At 36.2% G+C, this 12202-nt stretch overlaps 1 protein-coding gene across 1 annotated transcript in view; it reads right to left on the reverse strand.

Annotated features, from left to right (window-relative positions):
* Positions 1-4195: 4195 nt before the first annotated feature.
* chrm3b (cholinergic receptor, muscarinic 3b) overlaps positions 4196-12202 on the reverse strand; it is an 89848-nt gene continuing 81841 nt past the window's right edge. The window contains exon 2 of the mRNA XM_088933966.1: positions 4196-7986. Within this exon, the coding sequence (XP_088790092.1) occupies positions 6186-7967 (1782 nt within the window). The 5' untranslated portion in view covers positions 7968-7986 and the 3' untranslated portion in view covers positions 4196-6185. The remainder of the gene's footprint in view (positions 7987-12202) is intronic.

The following is a 12202-nucleotide window of genomic DNA, read 5'->3' on the forward strand; positions in this document are numbered from 1 at the left end:
AATAAATGGACAATATTGATTGTCTTTCTACCAATTTGATTAGTACAATGCATACTGATTAAACTGTTTCATTTTAATTATCTATTGATTTGTTTGTTTGTTTTTTGCTGCAGCAGCTTTTTTCTGTTCTGGAACTTCAAGGAAGAAGAGCAGCATTTAGGAATGGCAAATCGTAAACTTCTTGGGTATCCCAGTAAATGAAGGTCATGTGGTTCAACAAGTTTTTCAGCTGTATTTACAGTATATACAGGTACAGTAACAATTGAACAGGCAAATGAGACTACCATGATGTCAAAACATAATGCTTTCACTCAGCATGTCAGTAACACTTAACGTTACAATGTATGCTAATTTATGCAGTTTGAAATGCAGACGAGTTTCAATATCCATGTTTTAATGGTCAAGGAGTTCTTTCTAATCATACTAATCATATCTCCCTGTGGAGATCTGTCAATACCTTAGGCCAGTTCAATCTATGAGGCAGGGTCATTTGTTTTCTCCCCACAAACAATACAGAGTCACGGGATGGACTGTTTACCGTTCAGGTCAAACTTGATTCTACAACTCCATGTGCATCTGCTTCATGGGGCTTATGCTGTATAATGTGCCTCAGATGAACCTGATTTTCACAGCCCACACCTTGGCTCAATTACTGGGCTGTTAGCAGCCATTTTGGCTTAGTCCCCACTCTTGGCACACAAAAGAGCCAGAAATGGCTGCCTCCCATGGAAGCCTCCCAAGGTCACTGTAGGTGAGACTTCCATTTATGATGTGGACACCCTCGCAGTAAGACAAGATAATTTGAACATTGCAGTATTCAGCAGAATTTTAGTCGTTTTTGACATGCTTTGATTCAAGACATTGAGTAAGAGGACTTCAAAGGGAATAAGGTGATATACTGCCCGATCTAAAATAAGACAATAACACTGCACTGTATGTCAGAGGAACTATATCCAGGACTTCACATTTGCAATTGGTTATAGGATATAGAATTGGCTCTTCTGTAGTTTAAGACTATTAGACACACACAAACCTTCAGAACACATTTTTAAATGGAAACCGTTATTATAGTGTAATTACAGTATGTTTTGATCTACTATAAATATACAGTTGTTAGGACAAAGAAATTGTAGTTCGTTATGACAGATTTTCATACAGTAAGTACCATAGATATCATTGAAGATGTTTATCACGAATGTAACACATGTAGAACTGTGTGCTTAATTTTCTTTTTCTTCGAGAAGATATGGAAAAAACATTCTAAAAATCATTCGGTATGTACTGTAACACAACAGCTGTTACTGGCTTTGTTGGTGTAAGTGTCTGGAGGACTGCTTAAGGATGATTAAAAGAAAAAATAGGTATGGACATTTGCATGCAATTTGGAGGAATTCAGCCATTGGTATAAGATACCAGTTATACAGCAGTTTTGCCCCATGAAGTTCAGGGTAAGAATCAAAGGGGGGCAGTGTTACTTCAGGGCAAGATGAGGTACTTCGGGATGGTAGAAAAAGCTGGATGCCCAGTCATGGTGGTAGTGTGGCTCTACACTTTCGGTGTGAGAACAGTCTCGCTACAGAGACCCAGGATGGTGGAAGAAAATGTCCTTGTTCCAAGCCAACTGGAACCCATATATGTTCTGATATACTGTATGTTCTGCTGGAAACATTTCATGTGACTTGAAATTCATCACTCACATATCTTTAAAAGAAACTTGCAATATAAGCTTTTAAGATGAAAGAGAAATAACACAGACAGTTTTTAAAATATTTATTGCTGTTTTAAAGCAATCCATAAACAATATATTTATAAATGACCATGTTTAAAAATATGGCCACAAATTATATGTGGCTATTCAGTGTACAAAAAGACAGATAATGTGAGAAATTTAAATCCTGTTGCATTTAATAAACAGATGAACTGCAAAAACAACACAAAGAAGAAAATGAAAAACATCAAGCTTCACTACCCAGTAGGTTTAAAAATACGCATATAAACACATGAAAAGCTGCAACACCGTACAACATCCTTCACAGTTTCAGAAATACGTTTTTGTTTTAAAGTGATCCATCATGTCTAGCAAAATGTTTCAGATTATTTATGTCATTAAAATGCAAATAAACACAATTTCCCTTCCTCTTCTTTCACTTTTAGAAAGCATCTGACCCCTTCACCTTCACACTTTCATGTTTGTGCTGTTTAAAGTTTAAAACAAGCGGCTGCCTTCGAAAACATACACAAGCAACAAGAAATGCTCAAAAAAGTGAAGTAAAAGTGAAGAAAAACAGTAAAGAAAATGCTTATGGTGAACTGAAACCACATCAGATTCATTGCCCTTCACTGAATGACATAAAGCCTACTGTATAACACTTTTTTCATTGTGTAATTATCAATGTTTCACCAATTAAAATAAAATTTGTGTCATTTGCCAAATGCATGATTTCAAGATTTAAAACAAAAAGCTAATTGATTACTATATTAGTGGGATAGAGTAATAAGCCATGAAGTTGGCTATCTTTAGCTTAGCATACTGTATATTGTAAATGTCTAAAACATTGGCTTGCAGCTTGAAATTTATGAATCAGCTGATGCTAGGGTCGCCCTGGGTCATATTTCTTTGCCACTTGTGACTGGGACTCACCAAGCAGAGCTGGGATGAATCAATCAGGGCAGAAATGCTGGGTACACCACAAACATGTAGTGTGTCAGACGAGTGACTTAAAAGTGAGGCATACTGGAGCATGTCTACATGTCTCATTCAGCTACAAGCAGGTGTGGTCTGAGTCACTGCTGGAGAACAGAGATTTAAAAAAAATAGCTGCAACTCTAAATTGTGTGGGTGTATAATTAAAAAGTGATTTCAAATTAAAAAAAGAATATAATGTTAATTAACTGATATGCAGATAATGATAAGAGGTTTTTCAAATAGTAGCGGTGTTTATATTTATGTTTGCCCCCTAATTTTATGGATTGCAACCTACAGTATGCTGTAGGTTTTAAATAAATCTGAGCCATTTTAAAATCACTCCTCTAAGGTCCTCTATGCACAAGTTCCAATAACCTCAATATCATAACATAAAACAGTTTATCATCGGCTCCCAAAATCACACTGTCAAGCCTGAGATTACGGCAGACACCGCATAAAGGTGGCAGAGAGTGCACACAACTACAGAACAGCATAATGCAATTTGTCAGACATCAATTACAAAAAGTAATACAGTATGTCATTTTAATACAAAAAGCTGTACACGCCTTCCCATGCATCCTGGCTTTTTAAAGAAAAAAAAGAAAAAAGAAAACTGAATCATACACTAAACTTCAATGTACTGTAAGTTATCTATTTTCTAATTAAAGCAGCTGATAAAAGGGCCTGATCGACAAGCAAAGTCTTTGAGGGTCATCATTCACTCAAAAAATGTGATTTTATTTGTTACTCACACAGAGTAAAAAAAAACAGCATTACCGTTCTTTCGAGTGACCTGGCATTCATATTTTTCTACTCACACAAATGATAATATAATATACACTGTCCCGTCTTGCAGCACTGGGGGCCCTGGGTTCAATTCTGGACCTGGGTGCTGTCTGTGTGGTGTTTGTATGTTCTCCACATGTTTGCGTGGGCTTTTGCGAGGTGCTCTGGGTTCATCCAACACTCAAAGGAAATACTGGTGGGTTAATTGGCTTTTGGGAAAACTGGCCCTGGTGTGTGTGTGTGTGCCCTTCGATAGACTGGTACAGTATCTGTCCAGAGTGTACCCTGTCTTACACCTGTTGTTTGCCAGGGTAGGTGCCAGCTCCCCTGCAACCCTGAATGGCAAGAAGCAGTTAGAAAACAGATGGACAATATAATACTACATCTTTTGCCATTATAAAGTTGCTTAATTCTATTGTGTTGTTTGAATATCAAAATACAATATATTTCAGAAGAGGATCGGACTGATTAGGTACAGTAAAGTGGTTGTATAAAGCTGATGGCTGAAATGCCTCTCCTATCCAAGGACATTTTGTACAGAGTTGTTGTTCATTTTGTAATAAAATAAAATTAAATTCATTTTTAACTGCACAGAAGCTAAATATATTTGATGTTTTTGGTATGATATGTTTTAACATTTGTTCAGGAAAGTAAGTTGCTTGGTAGATCAAATGCAAACTTTCAATGCACAGTGAAGAAAACACTCTTCCAGACAATCAGTTCTTCCTGATGCAATAAATGCATTTATTAAAATGGACATGACTGAAAAGAGCTATTTATAGACTGTGTAAAAAATTACCATTGTTGCTATCTGTAATTAATTACTGTAGCATTGTATAAATTAAATAAAATGTCAGTTCAATTATTTTACAAAGGATGCAATTGCAGGGTAAACTCTATTGCTAACTATATACAGAATGAAAGTGCTGTTAAAATGTGCTGTGATCACAAAAACAATAGTGGTTCACAAGAAAATGAATGTGGAAAATCCAATCAACTGACAAATCTTTCAAAGATAACTGCCTTTACACATAAAATAATATAAACCAAGCCAAGAAACTTCCAGCTCTCATCATTTTCTTCATTTGATGTTTCTCAAAGTGAAATACATCAAGAACTTACCCACCTAGGGTATATTAACATTACCTTTGTTCAAAATCCTTTTGGAAACGCTGTTGTCAAAAGAAATATATGCGTAAAAGCAGGTGAAGGTGATATTCCACAGAGCAGTTAAGCATTCATTTTTGTCCTTGGCATACAGTATATAGGTCCTGCCACAATCACATGACATTTTTGATTTCAAAAAGTTTGTTTAACACAAGATCTCAAAACACATAAATGGCTTGGGTCTTGTGCAGTGAAGGTTTTGGAAGAAAATATTCAGAACAATGGATATTCAGATATGTAATTTATTTATTCACATTTCTGAAAGGACTGAAAATGTGCTTTTGTTTTCCATCAAATGTTATGAAGCTGAGGTGCTGATCACATCTGTAAACCACTGTTTCCCAGCCACACCATGAGTTACAACAGTTTTCAGAATCTACGCCCATTTGTTTCCACGGAGGGTCACCACCAGACTGCCTTTACATCACATTACAAGTACGACTGAGTACAATGTTCTGAGATCTGAGAATACAAACCTTTTCTAATATTAGTTAAAAAGTTAGTTAGGTTTGGATGCACTGGAACACAATGACTGCAATGTGGTTTCATTATTATATACCATACCAACACACTCATATTTTAATAATCTTTTCCAAACAGTGAAAGTAAAAAAAAAAGAAATAATTTATATATATATAATTGCAGACTGACTCATATGACATGCTAGGCATGTTGAAAAGGGTGCTGCTATGTGAATCTATTCAGAGTGAAAAATCTGTATTCTTTAAATAAACATTTTGTAAAGATGTATAAATATTTTTTATATATATATAAACATAAAATTGTACATTTCAGGTACACAGACACCATTTAAAATACTTGCACAGTTGTCTAAACCATGTAAACACCATCCCACACTGAATACATAAGCAGCTTTTACAACAGCTCTGTGTTCACAACACTGAATCACTGGAAGTCACATGAGAGACAACCAGAATTACAATATTCGCAAACAATTAGAACACAGCTTGTCAAAAAATTAAAAGGAAAAATGTCTAAACCAAAAAATACAAAATAACTAGTTGGCTCAATATTTGATCTGTTTCTGTAGTTTAAAACTCACTAATAAAAAAACAGACAGTTGGAAAAAAATATTTGTTTTTAGAAAATGAGAAAGAGCTATACAATATTCAAAGGTTCTAGTCCCAACTGTAATGTGTTTGCCAACTAGAAAAGAAAACACTTACAGGTAGGTCATGTTTAACAAACAGATGTGTACAGAGATTCACACAGATGTGTTTAGGTCTTGATAAGACTAACAGTGAGCAATGGTCTATGTCACTCTTATTACTATGGGATGAAGAAACAATGGCACTTTTGTAATTTCACATTTTTAAAGCCCTTTGTACATTAGTGCCCCATTGATATACTGTATGTTATATCAGTAAACATCAGTCATCTTTTAAGACACTAATAAGAATTAAGTGATAGATGAACAAAAGATGAAACTGTTCAGCAGACACTCTGGTTTTGTGTTGATGGGAAATGCAAGTCAAAACCCTTATCTACTTGTGGATATCCATACCACATGGAACAGGAGTCTGTGTTATGAAGAGTCCCGTGGAATTCCTTTATGAAAAATAACAGATTGCCTTTGCTGAAATTGCTGTTTGCGTCGTTTTCTTTTGTCCCACTGACACAGAAGTATCATTTTAAAAGTGGTTCGGAAAGTTTTATTGCACAGGGCATAGCACATGGGATTTACTGTGCTGTTTACATAGCACAACCAGTATCCCAAAGCCCACAGTGTTTCAGGGATGCAGTTGTCACAAAACGTGTTCACTAGCACCATGATATTGTATGGTGTCCACGTTATGATAAAAGCGAACAGGATTGCACTGAGAGTCTGTGCAGCCTTCTTCTCTTTGACAAGTGACATCCGTTTCCGTTTTGTGATCTGTGTTCGTGCTTTTGAAGCAAAGCGCTTGGCCATTGCGGCGTCCTTGAAGGATATGGGCATGGATGAAGACTTGGTGGCGGAAGAGATTGTCTCTTCTGTCTTAGGCGTTTGTATGGAGGGCATCGACTGCACTGGCATCTTGGAGAAATGCTGGTGGTAATTGTTGTCTGCCTTTTCCTCCTTCTCTTTCCTGGAAAGGCCTTCCTTTCGATCCACTCCAAGAGGGTCCTCCTTAGACACCTCTAGGTCATCAGGGGAAGTAAGCTGGGAGTTGACAGCTGCCTTAATACCAGGTAGGTTCAGAACAATGGAGTAAATGGCTCGGGTTTCAGGTATTTCTTCTTCATCTGAAGAGCCTGACTGATCCAGAGAAGCAGCTGCATCATTGTTATTCCAGCTGTCACTGCTGCTGTGGTCCTGTTCACCTTCACTGCTGTGCTTCCAGGACATCATTATTGGCCAGAAATTAAAACGACCTTGTTTTCTTCTAGCAGACCTCTTCAGAGATGGTTGTGTTAATTCATAACTGCCGCAGCTTCGGGAGCTACCTGTCTGGTGGACAAAGTGTGCGGTCTCGGCTTCTCTGCCAGACGCCTGGAGCCCCGCCAGTTCTTTAGTGCGCTTCTCTGTTTCCTTGTAAATCCGCCAGTATAACACAGTCATTATGGTCACAGGGAGGTAAAAGGCAGCAATTGCGGTGCAAAAGGTGATGATGGGCTCCGAGAGAAACTGGATGTAGCACTTATCAGGTGGCACAGTGCGTTCTCCCACAAAGTACTGCCAGAACAAGATGGCTGGCGCCCACAAAACGAAAGAAATGGACCATGCCAGGCCAATCATTATCCCAGCCCTTTTGGTTGTTCTTTTAGCTCTGTAAGTGAGTGGTCTGGTAACTGAAAAGTATCTATCAAAGCTGATGACCAAAAGGTTCATGACTGATGCATTGCTGGCAACATAGTCAATGGCAAGCCACAAATCGCACGCCCAGTTGCCCAGAGCCCACTGATCCATTATAATATACGTGGTGTAGAGGTTCATCGAAATTATGCCAATGATCAAATCTGCAAATGCAAGACTAAGCAGAAAATAATTATTGACCGTCTTTAGCTGCTTGTTCACCTTGAAAGCTACCAAAACCAGGATGTTACCAATGATAGTCACCAATGATAAAAGGCCAGTAAAGAAGACTATCAGGATAACCTGCCAGACAGTATGTCCCCCGAGAGGATCGGTTGTTGGAGGGGTTTGAGTGGCGTTATATAAGGATGTCAGATTTGGGTTCCCACTATTAAATGAATCATTCTCCACACTATTCATGTGCTCGTGCCATCTGCTGTCTTGAAGAATTTCTGCATCTTGGAAGCCTCTCATTGTGGGGGAGTTGCTGGTTAAAAAGGTGTGTTCTGTGCTGTTGTACCCCAGGTTCATTTTGACGTTCTGAAATATTCTGTAAAACAGAGCAAAACACCATCACAACAAGATTTAACATTTGGTTCAATAGCTTACAAATCCTATTCTGTGGTACTAACATTAAACATTAAACTTTATTTAAAGTTTATTTTAGACAAACTTTCTTACTGTCAAGCAAAGTAAATATTTAATGCTGGATTCTACCCAAAACACAAACAATAAATTAATGTTTTACAGTATGTGCTGAATCTCATTTTTACCCTCTGCTCTCTTGGTTTAGGTTATGCAAGGATACCAAAATCTGGCTATCACAATTAGATGAGAACACTATCAAAAACCAAAATCTGAGTTACAATTACAGCAGGTAAATGGTTGCCCTATAATCACAGTTAGAAAACAAGTTATGTATAGTGAATTACAATGTGATATTTTCCATTTAAAATAATGAATATGTCTTCATCATACTTGGAATACTAATGTTGCAAATGTCTTTATCAAGCCTATAATACTATTATATTTTAGCCCAGAGACCACACTGGCCAAAGCAACCATGGGCAATCAAAAGAAATACATTTTTTCATAAAACTCAAATAGAAGCAAAAATCTTCAACTATTAACACCTTTGAGTATTAATTTTAAATGTCATTGAGTGTGGGGATGTGACTGTAATTTAATATTCCCCACTCTTTTGCAAATGCTCTTATCTTATCAATTCCAGGCATGATTCTTTATAATACATAGCTTTTAACTGTGTTGTGTGCATGAACACTCTACTTTTTAAAATGCATTTGAAAGTACATACACAATTATAAAAGATTTGATCTGCAATGCCAGGGTTTAGCAAATGGCTGGAGAATCACAAGTACAGTGACTTTTTATGCAAATTAGTCTAAGGGCAAATTTCTTTTACAATGAAAAAGCTTACATATTACAAGTATGCAGAAGAAAACACACATGTGAACACAAAATATAAAAAAACATTGTTTACATTTTTATAACATTTCTTCTTAAAGCATGAAATCACCGTTGTTGCCTGCATCGATCAGAAGCCAGTTCTCTACAATTGTTATGAGAAATTCAAACCAGCAGGTGGAGATACAGACTTACTTTAGAGATGATGGTGAAGAAAAACACCCCACCCTGACTGTTAGCCTGTAGTGTTTACTGTATATATTTACATTTAAAACATTCAACCTTTAGAGAAGAACAGGGATCAGCATAGCAGTAATTTTCAAGAGGAGGATTTTTAATGACGGGTATAATTTCTATTTCAAATTCAACTGTTTTTGACATCTTTTGTTTTTGATAACCAATGTATAAAATATTGAGACAGCATCTTACATATATAGTATCTTTTATTTTATTCTTCATACTGCTTTAATTTCTTAATTCCTTAATTTCTTTATTAATGATGTTAAAGCTACAATGGACTGTGGAATATATACTGTACTATGACGCTATTTATCATGTTAATAGTTAATGTTATGCAATCCTTACAATAAGATTTTAATCCGAAACCATTTTAATCTGTTTGGGGCACATTATTATTACAGTACGGATTGAGTCTGTTTGATAAGGCAGGTGTGAAAGAATGTTTAGAACTCTGGGCTTATACTGTAAGTACAAAGTTCTGGATTCAAATCCTGGGAGAGACACTTGTTCTATCCTTAAGCAAAATACGGCACTGCACTCAGATCACTACAGCTGTAAAGTGCCCAACTTGGATAAAATGCTTTGGATAAAATTGACAATAATTCCATCATAATTTAAATGTTGCATCTGATTTTGTTTCATTGGAGGAGATTTAGCTTATCACACACATATATACTGTATACAAAGTACATGTATCAAATTATTTAAATATACTGTTGAACATTTTCATATACAGTACGTTACATTGTTTCACATAATCATAGAAAAATATTGCAGTCATGACAAAAGATTGTATTGTCTATTCCTTTATTTTTTATTAAAGATTAAAATTGTATTTAAATAAAACCTAAAAGACATGCTTGAGTCTTTCATACAAGAATAAAATACGAATGGTAATTAAAGTTAAGTATCTTACATTCAGCATATAAAATGGAAATCAATAAATTGTATATACAGTATATATACAGTACAGTAGGATGCAGTGTAGATCAGTGGTTTGAGCTTTGAACTCATAACTGGAAATTATGGGTCCTAATTCTAAATCAAGGACTGTTGCTTACCATTAAACCAGATGCCTCATTAGACTGCTCTACGAAAATACTCTGCTGTATAAATGGGTGCATGTACAATCCTTTTTAGATAAAAAACATCAACCAAATAAATTAGTAATATTAGCATATAACTGGAAGCAGCACTGACCAAGATACAGTATAAAGATGTAACTGAAAGGCAAATGCATCTTAATTACTTCATGTCTTCTAAAGTCACTTCCTTTCAGAGACTCACAATGCAGATACAAAGAAGTGTCGCTTGATACAATTTAAATATTACAAAATGTTTTTAGAGATACTTTCATTAATTTATATCCAAAATATTAGTTCTTACAAAATGAGATTTTTCTTACATCCTATACTTAATATCCACATTAATAAGCCTCTTATCTTTGAAGATCAGTTAATTTATTTACTCTTTACATAGACTCTAGACATTTGGTTTCACAGTACAAATCAAAATCTATTCTGAGCAGCAGCATCCATTCAAAGCTGTCTGTTAATCTCATTGATAAGTCAGAGACTGAAATGTTACTGGATGGGAGCCAAGGACAGGCATTTTTGAATGGATACATTCCAAGCCAAGAAAAACCCACTTCAATAAAGAGTTTTAAAACTTTAATTTAAACAAAAACAGAAGCCACTGTGAAAGAATGACTGGCAGGCTGCCATATTAAAGGCAATGTCAAAGTCAAGATCAGTCCGAACATTTCCTACTCACGATTGCTACATACTCAAACAATCTAGTGAATCAAATACATTTTCCTACAGTGCTATACTGGAGCACACTGAAAACAAAGCTGTACAGAAGCAAAATTAGTGGAACCAGAAGTATGAAAACAAAGTTTTAGATTAAGGAGGATCAGGCTCCCTAATACAAATCCCTGCTGTGGTCCAGTAGTTTTGTGAAACTCCACTCACATTAATGATATATATTTGCTCAAGGCCAGCTCTGTGTATTAATTTGTGAACTACAAAATGTCCCCCAGAACAAAGCAAAATACTACAAGACAAGAAAGATTGAGAATGCATTGATTTTGCTATTGGTGCTTGTGACATATTACTATCTGAGACACTGATATGTTGGTGATTCTTCAGTCCTCTGAGTTACATGATCCATTCAGACCAGATTAATCAAATAGTTTTGCTAGGCTATGAGCTATAAGCCCTAACATGTGCGTGTGAGATAAGCAATTACAGTATAGTCCAGAAGGCGTGAGAAATAGTCAATTTACAGGCTTCCTGAAATGAGCTTTAAGCTACCTATGACCAATGGGTTAGATGAATGTGCAAAACTCGATAATCCTAAACACCCTGACTCACTCATAAAAAAACACCTGTTGTTACACATGTGACAATACCAAAGAAGATTTTTCAATTTTGTGAAAAGCTAAGCTGAGCACAATAGACAATATGAAACAATTATTATGATGTGAAAAAGTAATTAAAAATGCATATTTCTGGCTAGGTACATTAAATGTAACATTTCCATCTTTGTTCATTTGCCACATTGGCATTTAATGGCATTTCTGTGCCTATAAGGATTCCAGATCATGATGGACCTTCTGTGCTTTGCCCCCAGAAGGGAAGCCACTAAGACAGCCTACAGACATTTGATCTTTGAAATGCCAGTAGGTAGGCTTCAATGTTGTCATCCAGTGGCATGATTTGTAATATTAATAACAATTCATAATCTTAATAATAATTTGTAATAAGTGACAAGGGTGGATAGTCTCTCAGCTTGTACTAGCTGCTGCTTTATTCTTTATTTATTCCTATCCCATTACAGGTACTGTACAACTGTTGAGCTGTTTCTGAAAATATTCTGTCTGGACTCGGTTACCCTCTTGTTGTGCTGTCAGTTGGACTTGCAAGGTGGCCTGGGTGCCTAGGTGGAGTTTAGGAATCTCTTGCTGTGCCGTTATGACTTGACCACATCTGTGATTTTAAGACTCGGACTCAGCTTCAATTCAAATCTTTAATCCCACTACTAACATCAAACATGACATGGTTTCTACAGTATATGGGACAGAGTGGTCAGGGAATCTG

Source organism: Atractosteus spatula, chromosome 15 (genome assembly GCF_055471065.1).
Source record: "Atractosteus spatula isolate fAtrSpa1 chromosome 15, fAtrSpa1.hap1, whole genome shotgun sequence".
NCBI classification, from domain to species: Eukaryota; Metazoa; Chordata; class Actinopteri; order Semionotiformes; family Lepisosteidae; genus Atractosteus; species Atractosteus spatula.